The sequence below is a fragment of the Durio zibethinus genome, chromosome 22 (genome assembly GCF_047325235.1).
Source record: "Durio zibethinus cultivar Kanyao isolate XHJ-2024 chromosome 22, ASM4732523v1, whole genome shotgun sequence".
Lineage (NCBI taxonomy): Eukaryota > Viridiplantae > Streptophyta > Magnoliopsida > Malvales > Malvaceae > Durio > Durio zibethinus.
The window spans coordinates 19,194,382-19,215,932 of NC_143183.1; the positions used below are offsets into that span (position 1 = coordinate 19,194,382).

Consider the following 21,551-nt stretch of genomic DNA (forward strand, 5'->3'; position numbering starts at 1 on the left):
TGCCAATGAGTATAGCATGAGCCGAATAAATTGATATAATTTATAATAAAATTTTATTTATATTTATTTGGATTAATTAGATAAATTGATTGATATAATTTATAAAAAAAATTTACTTACATTTATTTAGATTAATTACATACTTCAAAAAATTTTGTAGCTAAAAAAAACTTTTTAAGAGAATTAATTTTAATAATTTTAACAATTTAATTTAATTTCATTCACTTTTAAATTTAATGAATATAATTATAATAAAATAGTAAAAATTTATAATTTTAATTTCAAGAGTAAAAGATGGGGACTTATTTTCAATTTTTTATTTAAATTGGAAAGTTTTTTTTTTTTTATATTATCTCAAAATTAATTACGTAATCGGTTTTGTTGGGAGAGGTGTCAGCGTTTGAGGTGAGTGCTATCGAACTTTGGTCATACCGGTTAGATTCTTTGTTTGGTGAGGTGTCAACATTTGAGAACTGTGCAATGAAACTTTCGTCATACCATTTTTTTTTTTTTTTTTTTTGGTGGTGTCGGATGGTTATTAATTTGTACATTTTTTTTAAATTTTAATTTTTTTTAATTTTTTTTAATTTTTATTCTTTTATATTAAAATTATATAGATTTTTTATTTTAAAAATTAAATATTTTATTAATAAATTACACTATTATTAACTTTAATATTTATTTATTTAACTCACTTAAAAAAAATATTTGAGTGTATGAATTCCATTAAGTATCAATAATAAATTAGGTTTTTTTTTTGTAAAAAAAATAAGAATAGATAAATTATTCAGTCTCTCAGGTCAAGATAAGATATACCATATTTGATAGTTTAAGATAGATGATTGCAAGTCATACATTTAAAATGATCCCAATAAATGACCACTGATAAAACTCGAACCCAAAATTTTTTCGTCGAGAATGGATATTAATTTTTTTTTATATTCTTGTAAAAAGGATACCATATTGATGTTAATTATTTTTAAATAATTTATAACTCAATTGTTTATAAGAAAATTTTTTAATTTAATTTAAAAGCGCATTATTTGATGGAATTTTGGATAAATAAGAAGCATAAATCGATGAAATTGTTGAAAATAAAGGGAAGAATCTTCAAATAAGCAACACATTAGGGATGCTATATTTGGTTCTTTCAGATGCAAAAATGTCAAAGCAAAAAGTAATAAATTTATAATTGATTTGATGGTTTTTGCGCCCACAAATTGAAATGTCACGACATTGCTTTCAATACTTCTTCAATGGGATAAGATCATCAATGATTCTCTATATTTCAAGTATTTATTGTTAATGCTAGAATTTCTAAGATCCTTCTAATTCCTATAGTTACAATTAAATAATGGTGTTATTTTGTCACGTAAAAAAAATTAGATTGTAATGATTAAAATGTAAGATTAAGAATACTTTTAATTTATGATATAAATTGATAGTGAATTTTTTAATTTTATAAATAGATTAAAAGGTTAATAAGTGTTCATTTATGATATATTTTAAAATATTAATCATTTATTTAAATATATAATTATTTTTAAGAGTTGTATTTAAAGATGAAAAAAATAAAAAAAATCAAAAATCGATTTGAAATCGTAACGGTGGATTCGGTTCATTTTTTTTATTCAGTTTAAATTATGTTTAAATATTAAATGTATATATTAAATTCGGATTAGATTTCAAATCAAAAATAAAAAATAAAAAATAAATCAAAATGAATTATATATTTTTATTAGTTTTTATATTTTTAAAAATTTTTATAAAATAAAAATAATAATTTTATATCAAAATCTATTTAAATATATTAAAATTTTATACTAAAATCATATATAAAACACAAAAAAATTATTTTAAAAATAGATAAATAGAACCAAATCAAATCAATAAAATTCAGTTCACTTCGAATTGAATCTTATGAAAGTTTGGTTAGGATTCGAATCAAATTTTAAAAATTTATGATATTATGCAATATTAAAAAATCAAATTGAATTCGATTCGATTCAAATCATTATCATTTATAATGATATTCAAACATTAACATTTGTAACTTATTTTTCTATTTTTAAACTACTATCTTTTTTGTATAATAATAAACGTTTGGCGCCATGCTAAATTCACTTATGAAATTTTAAAAACAAAATTTCAAGTCCATATAAAGATCATTCAAATAGTATTGCTTGATATAACAAATGTTACTATCATTGAGAATGATTTGGTAATGAACCTGCAATTAGGTACTTGGTAATTATCAATGAAACTTAGCATATAGTAAAGTTTGCAAGATTACAAGTAAGTAAAAACACAAGTCAACTATAATTGTGTGGTTTAACAATGAAAACAAAAAGGAAAATTTGTTTTGTGGTTTTCTTGGTATAAATGATTTGCAATTTTACCAACTTTTGGGAGTAAAGATAAATAAATATGGCCTATGAACTACCTTTCTCCATTAGCAAGCTAATCAAACCAAGTGTTTGCCAAAAAAAGTGGCATTGCTTAATATTTGGAATTGCCAACTAAACCATAAGGAAATCTGAAGTGAAATCCTACCTTCATTTAATAAGTTTATTAATGAAATGTTTTTTAATTCAAAATTTATCTCAATTCGTTAATTTATTAAAAAATAACATTTAATAAATTTAAAATTCAAATTTTAATACATACAATTTATTTTTCTTATTCTCATAATGCAGTTTCCTTCATGAAAAAAAAAAAAAAAAAAAACTACTTTCATAGCTATGATTGCAAAGATGATGAAGGAATTTGACTTTGATGATGGAAACTGACGAAATTTACAGAAAAAGTCGATGCTGAAAAGTGATCAATTTGGCTTACTCTACAAATAAGTTAGTGGTAAAGCAAAGTAGGTGATTGCTTAAGAGGTTGCTGATTATGATTGCAACATTGAACTTCCACTTCACTCAAAACAAAATCATTCTGTTCAACATCATATTTTTAAGTTCAGTGCTGCCATTGTTCAAACTATGCAACATTTGAGGTGCAAGTGTTTGAGGAAACAGTCCAGGAAGAAAAGTTGGGTTCTTGTTTTTTTTTTTCCAAAATGGCAAGCTTTGAGAGAGCATCACCAGCTTTAAAGGAGATACTACTCAGAATTTACCGGTAAGCCATGGTTAACCCTTTGCCTTTTCATCAGCAAGGGGGCAAGGAATTTTGCCTGTTGTTTTCAGAATTCTGACTGCCCTTGTGCTGTTTCATGAGCTGTAGTCCTATGATCAGTCAATTTGCTATAAATTATTCTCTGTATATCTGACTGCATAGATAAAAAGATAGGATCTGCTTACCTGGAAAATCAACAAGAGAGAGTTCTAAGCCATGTAGAAAGAATGACAATGGTTAAATTCCTATATTTTTTTTTCTAAATAATCAATTCATAATAACTAATTTGCATTATTGCCAACAGAAACCACTCTCATAATCAATGTTGTTCCTGTCATTACAGTGCAGAAAAGCCCATAGAGGTTGATCATCACTTGTATGAATTTGGCTCCGTTGAATACCACATTAAGGTAATTAGTCTTCCAACTGGCTCTGATATTTTATGATAGATAAATGGTCTGTGAGGTTAGTGTCAGATCTGAAAATGTATCCGACATAGATATGTTCTTTTTTTTTTTTTTAATATTTTTCATATATTTGGAGGATCGGACCTCCAAATGCACGTCTATGTCAAAGTTTATATCCATGTCTAAGCATATATATAGGTCTCTATCAGTGTTTATGCATATGCACATATGACAGAATTGAACTCATTTGCAATGTCTACTGAACCTAAACAAATGATTGAAGTCACTCTTGACAATCATCTTTTTTAACTTTTAACAGTCTTCAGCATCAGCTCCACAACTTACCTACTTGTCAATATCAACACCTCTACTGACCCAAGGGGTATTGCTCTCATATGGGCTATCACCATATACCACACAAATGGTGAGGGAAATCTCCACTGATGTTCTGGAGATTGTAGAACCTGCAACAGAAGGATACCAGCTTACTCTAAGACTTGATTTTTCCAAGATTCCACGGGGCAAAGGTTTGTGAATACCCTTCATCGCCATGATTGCAATTTCATTGATTTACTTCTCCTTGTCAAGTTTTTTACTGAAACATTTCATCTCCTAGTACAATTTTTTTTTTTTTAATAAAAGAAGCCGTTGTCTAAGAATAGAATATGAGAGTGTAGATGTTTAGATTTGAACTTTATACTTACTGAATGTTACCTTTCAAAGATAGTTATATAAATCAACTGATCTAAACTATAATTCAAATGACTCCTTTTCAAACAGAGTGGTTGGGCTACTCATTCCAATAACCCAACCTCTTGTTTTCTACCCATAATTTCCATTGTCTATCATATAAAAGAACGTATAAAATAGCAATGCCCATGAGGCAAAAGTTAATGATCAGACATAGGGATCAATGCCAAAAGCACTGACTGTATATATGCGTATTTCCTTGTCCAGACTCTCTGAAGGTAATCACAGAAGTTTCCTCTGTCCAATCCATAATACTAAGTTCTCAGCTGAAAGAAATGTTGCAGAGTGTGAATTCTTGGGATGCATCTCAAGGGATGTACAAACCAATCAAACTTGTATATCACCCAAGAGAACCTTTCTATGTCATCAGACAGGTATTCCCAAATTGCGCGATCCTTAACATCTAACAACTATAACATGTACTAGCATTCTATACATTTATAAGGATTAGAAACTGGTTTCAGGCTCGATTCCATTGAAAATTCTGTATGCTGCACTAGGATTTGTAGCTCTCACAACCGAAAGTTGGTGTCTTGGACATGTAAATGCATGCAGCTTCTATGTTTATGTCTGACATTTATATCAGACAATTATAAGAGATAACATCCTGCATTTCCTACAATACATACACATTAATTGTAGTAGCATGAGCTTTTTTTTTTCATTTTTTTTCAAGAAGTGAGACCTGGTTATTTCTTCATGATTATTTCATGCCTAGGGTTCTTCTCAAAGCAATGGAAAAATTGCATCATAATATCATATCAGTCAACGTTATATGTTTAGAATGTTCACATATAATGATTTGCATGTCTTGATTCTTTAAATTTTAGATGACAGATAACCCACGTCTATGTTGAAGCATGAAAACTCATATTTGTGTTCATAAATCATTACATTTTGCCATTTTGGCTCCAGCATTTTTCTAATGAATGAGAACATTTTTGGCAGCCTCATAAAATAGTGGCAGTATTCCCCATGCGTTTCAAAGATTATTCAGATGTTATCATCGCAACATCCTTCTTTCAGGTTTCTGGTTGATAATACAAAACTTTCAGTGATTTCTAACATAACAAAAATTGTAACTCTTATTCCCATAGCTGCAAATAGTGGGATTTCCCTTATTTGTTACCTAAACAGGAACTCATGGATGTGGGAAGTTCAGAAAAATGGGCTAAAGCACCTCCTTGCAACTGGTCACCCATTCCACCAGCTGAACTTAGAGGGGAACCGTTGGAAGATTTGAGCACTAATGGAGGATTTGTCTCTTTCGGTACAACACATTGTCCAATCTTAAATGAATAGAGTAATTAAATCACATTCCAATCATTTAGCAGCTATACTACAGAAAAAATCAGCTGCATGATTAAACTCTTTGTTTCAAGTTTCAACATACAGAACAGATTCAAAATATAGATTTGACACCTATAATAGTTAAAATCAGTGCCTTCAGCCAGGCTTAATGAAGACCATGAAATCTAGGCAAATGATGCTTTTCAACAGATTCATGTCAGTTTAGCATTAGATGGATTTTGCAGCCTAAGACATATTCGCATGACTTTTATTTGTTTGACAGATATATCTTCACGCCATGTTGAAGGTAAAAGATTAGACAAGACAGTCTGGAGTCTATTAAACTTCTATGCCTATGTGAAACACCATGTAAAGGTAATTTTTTTTATTGCTTTAAGCTTCCCCATCACCCATCCTTCTTCTCCTCTTATCTCATTTCCACTGGGAAATTTTTCATTTTTTCATATTTGGAATTATAAGAAATGGAGTTTTAATGTCCTGTTCTGGCAAAATTGTTTAACAGTGCACCAGAGGCTTCATACAAAGAAGGATGAGAAGGCGGTTGGAAAGTTTGGTTGAGGTAATGAGCTGAAACCCTGGAATCCAATGTGTCATGAGGGTCTGCAGTCTATCACTAGTTGCAACAAAAAATGAAGAAAAAACATTTCTGTTCTTTGTTCTCACATCAAATGTATAGTCACACCGAATTCAATGACTCAATGACTTCAAAAACAAACAAACTCAAGTTAAATTACTTGCATACCTCACCTTGCAATAACCACTAATGCTCTTTAATCAACCTGCAGGTCCTGCAAAATTCAAGCTTAGAAGACGATAGACATATTAGAAAGTTTCAAGGTATGAATTCAACAATCAGCACATAGCTTAGCTTAGCTGATGATTTAGTCCATGACATTTGGGAAGAACATGTGAGGAAACTCAGCAAAATAAAATATTTTAGAAATGATTCTTTCTCATTATAATTGTTTCCTTCAAGAAAATGCAGGATGGCAATACATGAAAAAACTGGTCAAGTTATCATCAAAATCTAAAATTCTCAAACGAAGTTGTCGTGACTTCACAAGGAAGATTATGAGGATCCGTTTCCGGATTAAAATCCATGGTTTTGGGCGTTTTCGTAGGCGATGGTTGACAATGCTGAAGTTCTCTTCTTCAAAGGGATATACTAAACTAGAATAATTTTCTCTTTTGCATCTACATAAACCAGTGACATAAATAGACTTCCATTATTCTTTTCATTGTAACAAACACCATGATCTTCACCAATCTAATATTGCCATTAGAATTAAAGAAACAAAAGTTCTGCAATCAATAATCACCCAACAACCAGGTAATATACAAACATTTTGGTCTTCATAAATCCCATATTGCAGCAACACGCACCAAAGCATGCCCATCTGACACTCACATCAGTAATGAACATGACCAAGATCACAAAGATAGTTGATCATGCCAGGGCCCAACCAACAATTGAAAGACTCAGAATTTCTAGTTCTGAACTTTCTTGTAAACTCTGCACAAAGACAGCCCCTCATCACAACATACATGCTTGAGCAATCTATTCCACTCCACTCAGTTTCACATCATTTACTATATGAACAGTGCTTATAAGAAATTTTGACTATAAATAACAATATTAATCAACCAGAGAGGCACTCCAACTCCATAATTAAAAGAAATGTATGTAAAGATTAAAGGCAAGAAATGTATGTATACAACCAAGAAGGATAACTCTAAAACAATGCCTACTTAGAGAAAAGGAACGAACAAGTAATCCCTCTCTAAACAAAAACGCAAAAAATTGTGTAATAGACTACTTGAGAGAAAGATAAAAAAAAATAGCATACGCATCATTCCATCTCAAGTTCACGACTCAGGCGCATCAATGTACTCTCTGGTTCAAGCCCAGCCAGCAATGGACCACTTGCTTCCCCACACCTCAGATTCCTAAACCTTGACAAAAGCCAGAAAACCACAAAACCAGCAATGACAACCCCTATTGCATGAACAACAAACAACAGATTCACCAAAGCTACACCCCTAATACCATCCGCTTCAAGCTCACAATGAACATCAGCATTAGGACTACCAGGCAAAAGCACCATTTTCGTACAACCTTTTAAAACAAAAGCATCAGTGTACAAACATAAACCAGCTTGCAACAACCAAGTCCCTTTAAAAACCAATCCAATGGACAACAAGAACTCGGCAAAGAAGGCGGTTGGTTTGACGGACAAAACCAAACAAGAACCAGCACAAAGAAGAGTCAATTGAGCCAGCAATTCATAAACAACGGTTCCAAGACCCATAATGCCAACCCCAATAACAGAATACTCAACAAGAAAGGCTATGGCAGCGTAAATAAATATGAAACTTTCATTGAAAAGAAAATGGTCAAGACCGTCATGAAGAACAAAGAAAATGATAAGTACCCAGAAGAGAGAAAGGGTTGCAAATTGTTGGAAAAAGGAGAAACGGTAAGTGGAGTGACCTGAAATAGAAATAAAAAGGAAAATTTGAGAGAAAGAAGCAAGGGGAAGGGCAATTGAGAGGATGTAAAGATCCAAGTTTTTCCATTTGGGATTGGAGAAGTACCATGGTTTTGATTTGAAAAAAGATGGGTCTTTTAGGAAGAGAGAGGAGGAACAAAGGAGGCGTCGGATGCCTATAGGGACCAAGAAGAGACAGGCTGACAAATGGGTAGCTAAAGAAGCCATTTTTTTGGTTTGGGATTTCACCGTTTTTCTTAATCTCTCTGTCTCTAAATTTGTTTTCCTTGTTTTCGGGCGGAGAGGAAGGAGAAGCAAGCAACGAACGTGCAAAGCGGAAACTAAAGCCCTTTGGCTGGATCGTGAGAGCTGACTATCTCAGCCTTTATTCTATTTTTATGTCAGTATTAATTACTGCCTTGGATTTATATTTTTAATTTCTACTTATTTTACCTATTTCTTTCGTTGTTGTGAGAAAAAATACAGCTGGCAATTCGATTATGAATGTGTGTTTGTTACGTCTGTTAATAGTTAAATATAAATATATTTTTTATTTTTTTAAATTTACATAATTTTTATTAAAATTTTTAATTTTTTTATTTTTTTTATTGAAATTCGGGGACCGTAAGTTACAAAGTAGTATGCAAATAATATCCGTGGTCCCATTCCAAAACTAAAAAATCCAAGCCATCAAAATATGTGGCTCCTAATGTTCTAATGGACTGCTCTACTCACCAGGCTCCAATAAAAAACCTTGAAGCTCTTGAATTTACGCTCCGAGAAAAACCCCATCAGGCATTAAGGTTTATTTTTTTTAACGTAAAAATTGTAAATTTAAATTTTATTAGTAATTAATTATTAAAATTATATTAAATATATTATTTATAATCATTTATCTTAAATTATATTTTATTTTAATATAAAAGATGAATAAACTATATATTTCGTATTAAAAAAAAAAACAATCAAGCTTTACCAATCACAAATTCGAAACAACTTAGAGAAAAACCATCATCCATAGTTTCATAGCCGCTAGAGAAAAGTTCTGAATAGGTGCTCATTGGCTATTTCAATTTTCAGCACAATTGGTTAAACCTCCTCTTTTTAAACCAAAAAATCTTTGGAAGTTTTATTGATAGTTATTTATTGATATTATTTTAAATACATAATTTATAATTTTATATTTTAAATAAATATAATACATTTTATTTTGATTTAAAAAATTAAAAAATTTATTTATCTTAAATTTAAAAAAAAAAAAAAAAAACGCATCAAGCTTTATCAATCACAAATTCGGAACAATATAGAGAAAACATCATCCATAGATTCATAGCAGCTAGAGAAAAGTTCTGAATAGGTGTTCAATGGCTACTTCAATTTCTGCAACTGGGTTTAAGGGAGGTTTAGGAACTTCCTTCTACGAAGTTGGGGCACTTCAGTATATGGTGAAGACTATGCCATGATGGCTAAGTCAGTTCCGAACCATGTTCGAGTTGGAAAGCCTGTTAGAGCACAGACTATGATGAAGAACATCAATGAAGGGAAAGGTTTGTTTGCTCCTATTGTGGTTGTTACACGCCAAATTATTGGCAAGAAAAGGTTCAATCAGCTCAGAGGAAAAGCAATTGCTTTGCACTCGCAGGCACCAAGTTTCTTTCTGGATAAAAGTTGAGAAACATCGAGATTTGAGGACATGCACAAAAGTTTCTGCAGTTTTCTGTCTTATGTTTGAAAATGGAACTTACCCATGTCCAAAATTTGTCCATTTTGTCTTTGTTGTCAAATGGAACAGAGCTAGGAATGAACCAGGTTCCCAACAATTGTGATAGCGTGTTATTGAAGTCCTCTGTTTCTTTTCCAGGTAATTACTGAATTCTGCAAATCAATAGGAGCTGATGCTAAACAAAGGCAAGGATTGATTCGTCTGGCCAAGAAGAATGGGGAAAGGCTTGGCTTCCTTGCATGATGATGACCACACACGTGTATTTTGTCTTGACTATTAGAGATGTTCAGTCCATTCCAAGGACATCCAAGATGTTAAAGCGTTCTTCATCCGGGTATTTCCTTGGAGACTCAGAATGTAAACACGTCTTTCCTTCTTATGTACTTGAAACCTTCAGTTTAGTTGTAGTATTTAAGTTTCAGACCATTGAAACAAAACTCAGAAACGAGCAAACAAGTTCAACGATTTAGATTAGAATCAACCCATCTGATGTTTCAGAAAATTGAAAGCTTTAATTTCTGGTAGAATGTATAAATGGTTACCATTAGTTTTTTCTTCTTAATTATAACCGTGGTGATTTAAGAAAAGGAGGTAGGCAGGTAGCTATGTAGGAGATGAAAGATGCTTAGGTTTGAACCTGAGACCCAGCACCCACCCCAAAATGATAAACTATCAGATAAAATGGTGGCCAACAGAATACCTTCAACTTAAGCATGATAAACTTCCCTATTCTGTTTTAGGGATGTACCAGTAGCAATCAAAGCAGAAAACATTGCCAAATGTAAAAGATTTGCCAATTTTAAACAATAGAATTAGAGACGATACAAAAAGGTTAAAAAATGAAATCCACATGATTTAGTGTCTTAGAAAAACCATAAATGAAGTAGGTAAAAACAAAGATGTACATTGTATTTCAGTGTCCACATGAATTATGATTCGATAATTTTCAAGCATTATAAGTGTTAAACACAAAACAAACAAATACAGTTACACAAATTGATAGGTCTAATTTATTTCAAAAATAGAATCTTAAGGCTGCCAGCAAAGTGGAATCCATCACAAGAATTCTTTACAGAAGATTTCAGGAAAACCAACAGACATGCATATTCAGAACTGAGACAGGAAATTTGAGTATTCAAGGAATAAATTTCTCAATACTAGAATATAAAAAATATCTAAACATAGAACTTGATTGTTGATGGTATTACATTAAAAAAAACTCACATGCAGAATATTTCAACTATCTAGTGTTCTCAGCGCACAAAGCACAAAAATAGGTAACAAATTACAGTACTTCCGGCTACAATTTGGCAATAGAGAGTACAAGCACCACAAAGAAACCAGCAAAGAGTTCAAACATTGTATCGGCCTTTCGCTGATCTTTCCCTTCTCGAGTCATCCTGCGACATACAAAGCTGTCAGTTGCAGTAAGAGAATATGCAATCAAAATCACAAATACCAATCAAGTTACACTTACATGGAAGCTATAAGTAATTTTATCATTGACGTCAATGATCTCCTTCCACTTCCTACCAATGCCCATCTAGATCACATGGTTAAAATTAACATTATCAACATTTATGCCATTCAAAAATTTCAAATGGACACTAAATCATCAAAAGCATGGGTAAATAGCGACCATAGCTTCAGTGTCCTTCTGCAAATTATGCATCACAACAACATGGTAATGTGATCTGGACTTGTGAGAGGAACTTTATATATGTGAACGAGATAGTTTACATGCAAAAAATATTTGTTTTAGAGAGATCAGAAAACTAACTTATAAATGTAGATGAAACATCAGAAGATGACCCCCTGTGCAATGGTAAATTGCCAGCATGCTAAAATTGTCAAATTCTTAATAAATGGATGAATGATGAACTGAAAGCAGTGCCCAATTATTACATCAATATAAATAATTTCACTTCTTTTATATTCTAATTGAAAAGATAAATCCATCTTTATAACAAAAGCTTTAGCCCCTTAAATATGAAAATAAATTTTCTACAATGGATGAGCAATCGGATAGATATAAACATGTTATTGACTTATTGGAGATATAGAAAAATCATTGTCAATCTGAGCATATATTTAATGTACATAAACTTGAAGCAATTTCTTGCAGAGCGATCATTGAAGAAATTTCTAAGTAAAAAATTAGACAAGCTCATGAGCGTAAGGATTCAAGCAATAAAACTAATTCTGTAAAGATGATGTATAGATAGTTTTTCAAAGCACAAGATTCTTAATTCAACAAATAAATAGGTTCTAATTCATAGTATCAATAGTTACTATGATATAGACCTGAGCAGCCTCATTCGTGGCTGTCTTGGTCCACAATGCAAGTTTGTCCTGCCTCTGGCGTACACTAGCAACTACGCCACAAATCTCATCTGCCTCATCAAATTGCTCGCCAATCAATGCCATCAACTGGCCAACCAAAAATGATCAGTCAGCCAAAATCCCAATAAATCCCAATTTAACAAAGAACAAACCATCAATCCACTCCACATTGTGTGTGTGTGTGTGTTTGGTAAGCATTACAATCAGGACTCATGATGCCTACAGTTTCAAGCCACATGTTATCAAGATTAGCCTTTCTGCTGCTAGTGACAGACCACTTTCCTCCATTAGCACACTCAGGATCTTCCCATTTGGGCTCAATTCCAGCCTTAAACAAGTGGAAATCAGCATTTCCAGGCAACTTGCTGGGCTTGAATATTTGATCATACAAACTGAAACATAACAAAAGTATTTTGAGTCTCAACTTTCAAAACCATAACAAGGCAAAAAACAGAAACCAATTCAAGTTCCCTTGAAGCAAGACAGGAGAGATATCAATAAACTGAATCATAAGAAAAATGGGCAAATTTCGTGAAATCAAGTCATGCTGCTAAACAGGAGAGATATCAATAAACTGAATCATAAGGAAAATGAACAAATTTTGCAAACTCAAATTATGCTAACAATTCTGGTAAGACCATATCCTCAACAACCTCCAAGGCAATCCATTCTTAGGAACCAAACACAAAAACCAAGGTGCCCTTTTCTCTTTTAAACAAAGTAAATCTCCAATGACCAATAATTTAGAGACAGAAAAAAAAATGGAAAAGAACCTTTTTTCAAAAGATAAAAAATATTAATAAAAAACTAATACACAATCACAAATCCAAAAACACAATCAATTATCAACACCAGAAAAAAAAAAAAAAAAAAAAACAACAGATCTTAAAAGTATAGGCAAAAAAAGAGAAATGGGTTTTTGATAAAATTACCACCAAAATTCTTCTACGGTGTCAAAGGTATAAACTTTGCGTAGAGAAGTACCCCAAGCAGCGCCTTGTTTAGGTTTTGATTGGTTATCAAACCAAAAAGTCCACTTTCTTTCAAGCTTATGTGGCTGCTTCTCTGCCCCTGTTGCTGCTGCCTCCGCTGCCACCACCGCCGCCACCGCCGCCGCCTCACTCGCCATACGTTTTTTTTTCTTTTGTTTTTCGTTTCCTTCCTTTTAGCTCTTTGAAGAGGAAATGGAAAACAAAAGAGACAAATTTAGGTTTTGGGTTTTCTTTTGTAGTTTTGGGGTTTGGACTATTGATGGGCTTTGGGGCTTTGGTTATAATAACGAGGCTAAGTTATACTTCAAATGGTTTCTTATGCTTCATTTGGTACGGCTTTTTGCTTGTTGTTAATCGAATTCGATTTAATTTTTTAAATAATATATATAATAATAAATTTTTAAAAATTAATTAAATTTTTATATGATTTAATTATATTTAAATTAAATTTTATTAGTTTGGTTTAATTTATCAGTTTTTAAAATTTAATTTTTATTTTTATATATTATTTTAATATAATTTTTAATATATTTAAATAGATTTTAAATATAAAATAATTATTTTTATTTTATAAAAATTTAATATATATTAATAAAAATATATAATTTGATTTAGTTGATTTTTTTTTTATTTTTCACTTCTTGATTCAAATTTAATAATATATTTAATATTTAATTTAATCTAAATTAAACAAAAAAATTAAATTAAATATTATAATTTTGAATCGATTTTTAATTTTTTAATTTTTTTTACCCTTATTTGAATCGGTAAAAAAAAGTATTTGACGAATCTCAAATACCTTTTATCACCAACAAAATATAAATAAAGTCTTATTTTTTTCATCCAAGCCTTTTTTTTTTTTCTTTCCTTACATTTTACCTAGATTAGAGAAGATCTGATTGAAATCTAAGAGAATAGGGCTCAATTTTTTTTAATTTAATTCAAATTTTGGTTAGTATTTTTTTCATAATGAGAAATTCAAAATCAGTTAAGAATATATTTTAATAATTTGATTATTAAAAAATATAAGATATGTTATATCATGTATTTAATGTCGTCCGACAACCAATTTATTAAAATTTAATAACATCTTAAAACAAAAAATACATTTTAACAAAAGTTTTAGTTAATCAAGCACATTAATAACTTCTGATTATATTTGTTCAAAGATTAGGTTTTTTTTTTTTAATTTGAAACTATATATTAAATTGATTAAATGGATTTAGACTTAAAATGTTTTGTTTGAAAAATGAACTACCCTTGACTCCAACATTCAAAATTCAAGCTTAAGCAATCTGATCCATCTTTTAAATTATATAATATCACATATATTATTTTTATATTTATATATAAAAATAAAAATATAATTTATAATTTAAAACATTAGAAAGTATATTAAGTAATCCATATTTTAAACTTTAAAAGTAATCCATGTTTTAAAAATTAATAAAAGAAAAAGACAAATAAAAATTAAATAAAAAATATCGTATTTTACTTAATCCTAAATTTTTCAATGTCAAATGAACCTTAATAAACTCTTCTGACAATCCTTATATTTAATCAATTATCTAACAACAAAAAAACTTTCAGATGAAACTTGAAACACAACTAATGTTCGAATTTGATTTGGATAAACACCTGTTTGATATTTATTTGGATTAGGTGCCTTATTTTTGTCCTTCAAAAGGATTGTCCAATAACAAAAATGGCAATACCACATACACAATTATTGCATTTTGGAATTGATCCTTTCTTGCTTAGTTGATAAGCCAAGAGAGGACCATAATTGTAAAGTTAAGATTTGAAACATTTCAAAAGAAAAAAAAAATTCGGATGCTGATTTTTAATCACTTTGTAAAATGTAAGGATGACAGCTTCTTTGGACCCATTTCTTAGGAGATGCCAAATGTTGGGGGTGAAAACAGGAAAATGCTATGAAAAAAAGCATTCAATGTCAATGCCACATGGCCAACAGGCCAACGAGCTCTCCTTGCACGGCTTGCACGCAACTATATCACCCATATAAAGATGCTAAGCCACCCCTTTATACAGAAGAAGAATCAAAGAGGCAAAAAAGAAAAGGAGTGAGAATTTGAAAGGCTTCAGCTATGGAGAAAGAGGCACTGGCAACTGAGGCTCCTTTTGCACCTGTGACTTATGAAAGAAGAGTCAGGAATGACTTGGAAGACAAACTCCTAAAACCTTGTAAATTCTAATTGCTCTCAAATTCTAGTTTTATAGCCTTCATTTCAATTGATTAATTTTCTGGGATTTTAACTTGCTGTTTAGTATGAACTATTTTTGTATATATAGGCATAAATGATCAGTCAACCTAGAATTTTAACTTGAAAAGTTTGTTTTCAGTATGAATTTTAACCTTGATATTTCTTTTTATGTACTTCCTTTTGTATTAAACGTATAAAATTGAATCTAAAAGATAAATTGTTGGTGTGGTGAAAGTTGAAGAATAAATTTTAATTTACGACAGTACTTGAAGAAATGATGCTAATTTCTCTGTTTTTGTATGTATATTTAAATTCAGATATGCCTAGAGCTTTGGTGGCTCCAGATACTGAACACCCTAATGGAACACCAGGCCACAGGCATAACCAATTGAGCGTCCTTCAGCAGCATGTAGCATTTTTCGACTTAGACAACAATGGAATCATTTATCCTTGGGAGACTTACACTGGTAAATACTCCATTGTTGCTCAAATTATCTCTCAGTTTTGTGCTTATCACATGATCTTTTAATTTCATTTCTAAAACAGGCTTGAGAGCCATTGGCTTCAATCCTATTGCCTCTCTTGTTATGTCGGTTCTTATTAATGGGGCATTGAGCTATGCTACACTGCCAGTGAGTTTGCTTTGCTGACTATTAGTCTGATGTTGGATTTCCAGCTTATAACTCAATGGAAATGGAAATTTAAGTGAATTCAATTTCATTGTTCTTTACATTATTGAATGTTCCTTTTGCAGGGGTGGCTTCCTTCGCCTTTCTTCCCCATATACGTTCACAACATACACAGAGCCAAGCATGGTAGTGACTCAGGTGTTTATGACACTGAAGGGAGGTAATTAAGCACGTTTAGTAAGCAAAACCTCTTTTGTTTTAACTTGTTCTACCGTTGTTATTATGCAATTGATTTGCAGGTATACTCCAGCGTACATTGAAAACATGTTCAGCAAATATGCTCTTACAGTGCCTGACAAGTTTAAACTGGGAGAGCTTTGGCACATGACCGAGGCGAACCGAGAGGCATTCGACTTCTTTGGCTGGTTTGTTTGCTTCAGGGCCCTTTTTCTTTTCCATTTCAAAACAATAGTGTCTTCTGATGGAAAACCTCTAAAATGTGATCATGGATTGCAAGTGCAGGATTGCTAGTAAGTTCGAGTGGGGGATTCTGTATGTCCTAGCAAGGGATGAGGAAGGCATGTTGTCTAAGGAAGCTGTAAGACGTTGCTTCGACGGTAGCTTGTTCGAGTACTGTGCTAAAAGGAACAAGGGTAGCCAGGAGAAGATGGGTTAAGTAAGTGCAATGCTAGAAGTTCCCTTTGAACCAGAAACTTCTACTTCAGTTTCATTAGCATCTGTTTCTTTATCCTGTATATGCTGCCCATGCAGATTCTAGTTTAGCTTATTTCCAGGACAATAAAGAGTTACTATAAAAAGATGAAGACAAGTCTCTTGAATTATAGATTTGGCATGAAAGTGTCTAATTGTCTGGTGTTTTCTTTCCTTTCAAACCATGTGAACATGATGAGGAAGTGTGTCTGCTGCTAGTCAAATTTTTAGCCAATTTTAACTGAGGGTTTATTTGAATTGACGGTGTGATTTCGGTGGGGTTAATTTGTATTGATAGTAAGATTGATTTCGGTGAACCAATCTCAGTGAGGTTCAAAACAATTGAATGTGAAATTCAAAACAATTGAAGTGAATTAATGGTGAATTAATGGTAAGATATGTGTTTGAATGTAAAAGTAGTGATAAATAATTATTAAGAATATTAAATTAAATTTTATATATAATAATAAAATTAAATTATTTATATTTATAAAATTAATAGATAATTAAAAAATTATTTTTATAGTAAATAATAATTATGTTAATAAATAATTAATAATAATATATCTAATAATAATATAATAAATTAATAAAATCATTTAAAAAGTTTTACATTAATAGAATTGAAAAAAAAAATAAAGAAGACATGAAAGAGATAACAAAACTTAAAATAAGGATATTTTTTAAAATAAAGGAGAATTTTATTTATACCTCTTTTTTTTTATTTTATACACTCCATTATTAAATATACTTCAAATTCAAAATTAAATATCCTATTTTTATTAAATACATCCCATCCTTCAATTTTTATTTTCCCTCCTTACCCTTTCATTCCTTCATTCTCTCTTCCTCTCTCTTCACATTTCAATCTAAAAAAAGAAAAAAGAATCATAAATTCATCAAACTAACATCAAATCACCTGTGTTAATTAGTTTTTCAATAATTAGATGTAAGATTTCTAACTTTTTTTCTATTGAATTGGTTGAAATTTTGATGAAATGGATGTGAATATAGTGGAGGTTTATAATAGGATTTAAGATGAATTCGAGTTTCTCAAAAATGGATTATTTGATTACAGATACCTCTCGACATGTCACTGATGCATCAGATGATGATGCTATTGCTTGTGCATTATGAGTTTTTCTACTATATTTGTTAGGGTGTACACTATTAAATGACCAAGGGAGAGGTCAAGGGATAGGGATTAATACTTATTTTTTACTATTATCATATACTAATATTAATTTTATATTTAGTTAATTATGTTTAGGGTATTGATTTTATTACTTATTTCATTTTGTTTATATTTAATTTATATTTATCAAATATTTATTAGATTATTACCTTTTCGATATGATGCATCCCATTACATAAAATATTAAATATAACAATCGCTTATTGGATAACATGTTTAAAATGTAAAGTATAAACAAATATAAACCATAAATATTAATATAACAAGTTAAAATTTATTACCAAAAAATTCAATCAATGTCTATTGTTTCGTTGGTAACCATATCAAAATTTAAACTAAACAATAGCTTGAAATCTTCAATGTAGGGTACATATGAAACCTCCCATTCTTGAGCATAATTGTATCGAATCTTATGCCAGTTGCATGTAATTGAAGGTATTAGTGATAATGATTTTATTAACATTTGTATAAAATAGGAACATTATTTATATAATGTCATTAACTAAAATAGAAACAATAAATATAAATAGCAAATGACAATACTAATTAATAGTACTTGTATAAAATGACAATCATTAACAAATCCAATCATAATTAATTTATGCTCCAATTATGTAGGTGATATAGATCTAATAAGGAGATATATCAACCATTATCTCATACTAATGTGAACTAGCACTACATTATATCAAGAGGAAATCAAATGATCCATATCAAGTAATGTCATCTACTTATTGTATAAGGTTGAAGTGTTAAAACACGATAAAATTTATAACAATTCCTCAATATACTCCATGGATCCATACAAAATTACATAATTGTCTCGAAACTGATTAAACTTTTCAATTAAATCTCATCACACCTATATCTAACCATTTAATCCTAATCTAAGCAATCCAATAATAAAACAAAAACCACAATGTCCATCCGTCTCAACATTAACAATGCTCTGTATATACAAATGTTCTCTATTGACAAATTATCCAAATATCACATTTTTTACTTACCATAAGGTTGATTAATAAGAAGTTTAGCAATTTGTTTTATTGGTCTGGTTGAGTTGGTAGTTGTTGGTTGTGATATACTATCCTGAGCTGATAACACAATCTCCTAATGTGACGGGTCGCATGTAAAGGTATATGCTTTTAAAACTTACAACCTTTTGACTTAACTATCTCTAATGTGGCATTAAGGCAGTTGTGGACAAATCACCAAATTCTCGCAGCTTTTTTTTCATTGCCAATTTATCGAACTTATCATATTTATTAAAGCATTTTATGATTCAATCAACCTTGGATTTGATGGTTAACTTTTTAGATATTTCATTATCTCCGCTATTCACTAAATCCAACTTTTTCTAATGCAAATGCACTTTAAGTAAAAAAAATTGGACTTCCCACTGTTAAATTTTATCAACCTCATGGGCACAAGGTAATCCATACATATTTTTGGTCACACAACCACAAGCATTTGCTTCAATCCCAACATAATTAACTTGCTTAACCTCTATTAATATCATATGTAATACGTTCTTAGATACCAAAACTCGTAACTCCTTAAACAGTGAAGACTTGAAATTTTGCTCAACAACGGTAATTCAAGCACCATACGTTCCAAATGGACACTAAATATACCAAACGAAAATTGCGTAAACGAAAATTCACGTATGATAGTCTTTGAAATGATAAACACCAGCAGGATAACTTTCCATGAAAAGGAGGTGTTTCTTTTTTTTCGGTTTATGTGGTCCTTTCTCCTCTTCCAAAATGGAGAAACTATGAAAAACGTGTAGAACTCGATTTCACCCATCCATTTTCATTTTCTATTAAAGGAAAAATCTTTTATTAGGTAATTAAAAGTAGGAAAAGATTATTTGGTACAACCAACTATTGAATTAATTTCTCTTACATGCCCTTTTTCTTTGGTGTCTTTTTTTTTTTTTTTTTTTTTGTCGTCTCTTGAGACCAAAATAACTTTATAAGGAGCTTCATTGTTTATCAAAATGCTCACAACATCAGAAAGAGAGAAGAGTAAAAATGGAGAAGGAAACTATTGCAACTGAGGCACCCAAAGCTCCGGTGACTAGTGAAAGGAAGATTAGAGATAACCTGGAAGAAAAACTACCAAAACCCTGTAAATTTAAATCCCTATTTCTTTCTTGTTCCTTTTGATTTCAATTTTCATTGGTTGCCATTTTTTTTCATAGAAGGCCAGAAGAGACGATACAAATCGTGTTTATCCATATTTTTATATCTGGTGATAAAGCATTAGTTTAGTAATTAAAAACCAAATATATCCTCAATCCGTTTAACTTCTTTATCACATATCCAACAAAATCTAACGTGTCAGGGTTTTTTTGTTGTTTTTTTTTCTTCTCCTATGACTAATTACCAAAAATATGGAATTAGATTTGGCTAGAGCACTGGAAGCTCCTGATGTGGAACATCCAAATGGAACAGCAGGACATAAGAATAATGGAATGAGTGTTCTTCAGCAACATGTTTCTTTTTTTGACCAAGACAACAATGGAATTGTTTATCCCTGGGAGACTTACAGAGGTAAAATACTAAAATTTTCCAAATTTCAGATTAATATGATTTTTTTCTCTTTTAGACAAATTTTATATTCACCATGTGAAAACCAGGTTTGAGAGATATTGGCATCAATCCAATTTCCTCTTCTATTATTGCAATTCTCATCAATTTAGCATTGAGTTATGTCACTCTCCCTGTAAGTTTTTGTGATAACTTGTATTCTCTTTTGTAAAGTTCTCCTGTAAATATATATACGCACCCCACCAAATAGCTGATGTTGCATTGGACAATTTTCACAGGGATGGCTGCCAAATCTATTATTTCCCGTATATATAGACAGGATACACAAAGCTAAACATGGTAGTGATTCAGCAACATTTGACACTGAGGGAAGGTTAGCATATCAAATTCTCATAAATTTGAACACTAAAAACATAAAGCTAAAAATCCTTTTAACCATTCTTAATACTCTTGTACAATGGTGTTGCTTGCAGGTTTATGCCAGTGAACCTTGAGAACATATTTAGCAAGTATGCTCGCACAGAGCCTGACAAGCTAACTTTCCGAGAGATGTGGCGGATGACTGAGGCAAATCGGGTGGCCTATGACTTTATTGGCTGGTTTGTTCAACGACCCTTAGCGTCGAAATTGATGTTTTTGATTCAAAAAATGCTTTGTTTCAGTTCTGATTTCATTTCCGTCCATTTGAATCCTTTTGAAGTTTTTTCATTTTGATCCTTTTATCTTGGGTTTGCAGGGTTATAGCCAAGGGAGAATGGGTGCTTTTGTATAGGCTTGCTAGGGACGAGAATGGTTTTCTGTCTAAAGAAGCTGTAAGGGGGTGTTTTGATGGGAGTTTGTTTGAATACTGTGCCAAAATGAACAAGGGTGTTGACAGAAAGAACCGCTGAATGAAGATTACTAGTTCTAATAAAATGTGGTTTTTGCTATAGGTCTTCAAACATTTCTGAATCAAATTCTTGTCACTTGTATTATTGAATAACTCTTTCAATCTTTTACTCGTCAGCAATCAAGTTGAAGTGATTTCTTATAAGGTAGTGTTTGGTATCTTTTGTAAAATTATCATGGTGAGTAATTATAAGATTGATCTTATTATCAAAA

General features: G+C 31.0%; 5 protein-coding genes and 1 pseudogene across 13 annotated transcripts; 4 read left to right on the forward strand and 2 right to left on the reverse strand.

Moving 5' to 3' along the window:
* The first annotated feature begins 2,669 nt into the window (after positions 1 to 2,669).
* Positions 2,670 to 6,781, forward strand: ARPC2B (actin-related protein C2B). Of its 7 annotated transcripts, none has more exons than XM_089751746.1 (10): positions 2,670 to 3,123; positions 3,464 to 3,530; positions 3,847 to 4,054; positions 4,485 to 4,651; positions 5,226 to 5,303; positions 5,415 to 5,547; positions 5,851 to 5,942; positions 6,091 to 6,147; positions 6,374 to 6,425; positions 6,574 to 6,781. In XM_089751746.1, exons 1-10 carry the CDS (start codon positions 3,065 to 3,067, stop codon positions 6,765 to 6,767), a joined length of 1,107 nt encoding a protein of 368 aa, XP_089607872.1. In that variant the 5' UTR covers positions 2,670 to 3,064; the 3' UTR covers positions 6,768 to 6,781. The 7 variants fall into 7 exon arrangements, with proteins under 7 accessions (XP_089607872.1, XP_022760333.1, XP_089607869.1 ...); XM_022904598.2 differs by having other exon boundaries at positions 2,728 to 3,123; positions 3,425 to 3,530; positions 5,385 to 5,547; positions 6,565 to 6,781; XM_089751743.1 differs by having other exon boundaries at positions 2,731 to 3,123; positions 3,425 to 3,530; positions 5,385 to 5,547.
* Positions 5,412 to 8,489, reverse strand: LOC111306746 (uncharacterized). Of its 3 annotated transcripts, none has more exons than XM_089751748.1 (3): positions 7,436 to 8,489; positions 6,336 to 6,367; positions 5,412 to 5,566 (listed from the first exon to the last, which is right to left on the reverse strand). In XM_089751748.1, the coding sequence occupies exon 1, from the start codon at positions 8,303 to 8,305 to the stop codon at positions 7,439 to 7,441; it is 867 nt and encodes a 288-aa protein (XP_089607874.1). In that variant the 5' UTR covers positions 8,306 to 8,489; the 3' UTR covers positions 5,412 to 5,566; positions 6,336 to 6,367; positions 7,436 to 7,438. The 3 variants fall into 3 exon arrangements, with proteins under 3 accessions (XP_089607874.1, XP_089607873.1, XP_022760336.2); XM_089751747.1 differs by having other exon boundaries at positions 6,331 to 6,367; XM_022904601.2 differs by having other exon boundaries at positions 5,412 to 6,367.
* An 840-nt stretch (positions 8,490 to 9,329) lies between these two features.
* LOC111306749 (protein PROTON GRADIENT REGULATION 5, chloroplastic-like) lies at positions 9,330 to 10,143 on the forward strand (annotated as a pseudogene).
* Positions 10,144 to 10,926: 783 nt separating this feature from the next.
* LSP1 (Eukaryotic initiation factor 4E protein) lies at positions 10,927 to 13,345 on the reverse strand. Its single transcript, XM_022904606.2, has 5 exons — positions 13,076 to 13,345; positions 12,367 to 12,535; positions 12,105 to 12,230; positions 11,278 to 11,343; positions 10,927 to 11,200 (listed from the first exon to the last, which is right to left on the reverse strand). Exons 1-5 carry the CDS (start codon positions 13,270 to 13,272, stop codon positions 11,153 to 11,155), a joined length of 606 nt encoding a protein of 201 aa, XP_022760341.1. The 5' UTR covers positions 13,273 to 13,345; the 3' UTR covers positions 10,927 to 11,152.
* A 1,836-nt stretch (positions 13,346 to 15,181) lies between these two features.
* On the forward strand, positions 15,182 to 16,958 carry LOC111306747 (peroxygenase 2-like). The gene is made up of 6 exons (XM_022904604.2): positions 15,182 to 15,340; positions 15,678 to 15,827; positions 15,907 to 15,992; positions 16,115 to 16,209; positions 16,289 to 16,414; positions 16,512 to 16,958. The coding sequence occupies exons 1-6, from the start codon at positions 15,244 to 15,246 to the stop codon at positions 16,663 to 16,665; spliced, it is 708 nt and encodes a 235-aa protein (XP_022760339.2). The 5' UTR covers positions 15,182 to 15,243; the 3' UTR covers positions 16,666 to 16,958.
* Positions 16,959 to 19,899: 2,941 nt separating this feature from the next.
* On the forward strand, positions 19,900 to 21,551 carry LOC111306750 (putative peroxygenase 3). The gene is made up of 6 exons (XM_022904608.2): positions 19,900 to 20,028; positions 20,304 to 20,453; positions 20,540 to 20,625; positions 20,729 to 20,823; positions 20,924 to 21,049; positions 21,187 to 21,551. The coding sequence occupies exons 1-6, from the start codon at positions 19,932 to 19,934 to the stop codon at positions 21,338 to 21,340; spliced, it is 708 nt and encodes a 235-aa protein (XP_022760343.2). The 5' UTR covers positions 19,900 to 19,931; the 3' UTR covers positions 21,341 to 21,551.

What these genes read in the sequence shown, in the direction of transcription:
- LOC111306747 (XM_022904604.2), top strand. Translation starts at nt 15,244, where the DNA reads ATGGAGAAAGAGGCACTGGCAACTGAGGCTCCTTTTGCACCTGTGACT. An exon ending in TGAGCTATGCTACACTGCCA is followed by an intron (nt 15,993 to 16,114) that starts GTGAGTTTGCTT and finishes TTCCTTTTGCAG; the next exon opens with GGGTGGCTTCCTTCGCCTTT. An exon ending in GTTTATGACACTGAAGGGAG is followed by an intron (nt 16,210 to 16,288) that starts GTAATTAAGCAC and finishes ATTGATTTGCAG; the next exon opens with GTATACTCCAGCGTACATTG.
- LOC111306746 (XM_089751748.1), bottom strand. Translation starts at nt 8,305, where the DNA reads ATGGCTTCTTTAGCTACCCATTTGTCAGCCTGTCTCTTCTTGGTCCCT.
- ARPC2B (XM_022904598.2), top strand. Translation starts at nt 3,065, where the DNA reads ATGGCAAGCTTTGAGAGAGCATCACCAGCTTTAAAGGAGATACTACTC. An exon ending in ATACTACTCAGAATTTACCG is followed by an intron (nt 3,124 to 3,424) that starts GTAAGCCATGGT and finishes TATTGCCAACAG; the next exon opens with AAACCACTCTCATAATCAAT. An exon ending in ACATATTAGAAAGTTTCAAG is followed by an intron (nt 6,426 to 6,564) that starts GTATGAATTCAA and finishes GTTTCCTTCAAG; the next exon opens with AAAATGCAGGATGGCAATAC.
- LOC111306750 (XM_022904608.2), top strand. Translation starts at nt 19,932, where the DNA reads ATGGAGAAGGAAACTATTGCAACTGAGGCACCCAAAGCTCCGGTGACT. An exon ending in ACATTTGACACTGAGGGAAG is followed by an intron (nt 20,824 to 20,923) that starts GTTAGCATATCA and finishes TGTTGCTTGCAG; the next exon opens with GTTTATGCCAGTGAACCTTG. An exon ending in GCCTATGACTTTATTGGCTG is followed by an intron (nt 21,050 to 21,186) that starts GTTTGTTCAACG and finishes TTGGGTTTGCAG; the next exon opens with GGTTATAGCCAAGGGAGAAT.
- LSP1 (XM_022904606.2), bottom strand. Translation starts at nt 13,272, where the DNA reads ATGGCGAGTGAGGCGGCGGCGGTGGCGGCGGTGGTGGCAGCGGAGGCA. An exon ending in ACCGTAGAAGAATTTTGGTG is followed by an intron (nt 12,536 to 13,075) that starts GTAATTTTATCA and finishes GTTATGTTTCAG; the next exon opens with TTTGTATGATCAAATATTCA. An exon ending in ATAACATGTGGCTTGAAACT is followed by an intron (nt 12,231 to 12,366) that starts GTAGGCATCATG and finishes TTGGTTGGCCAG; the next exon opens with TTGATGGCATTGATTGGCGA.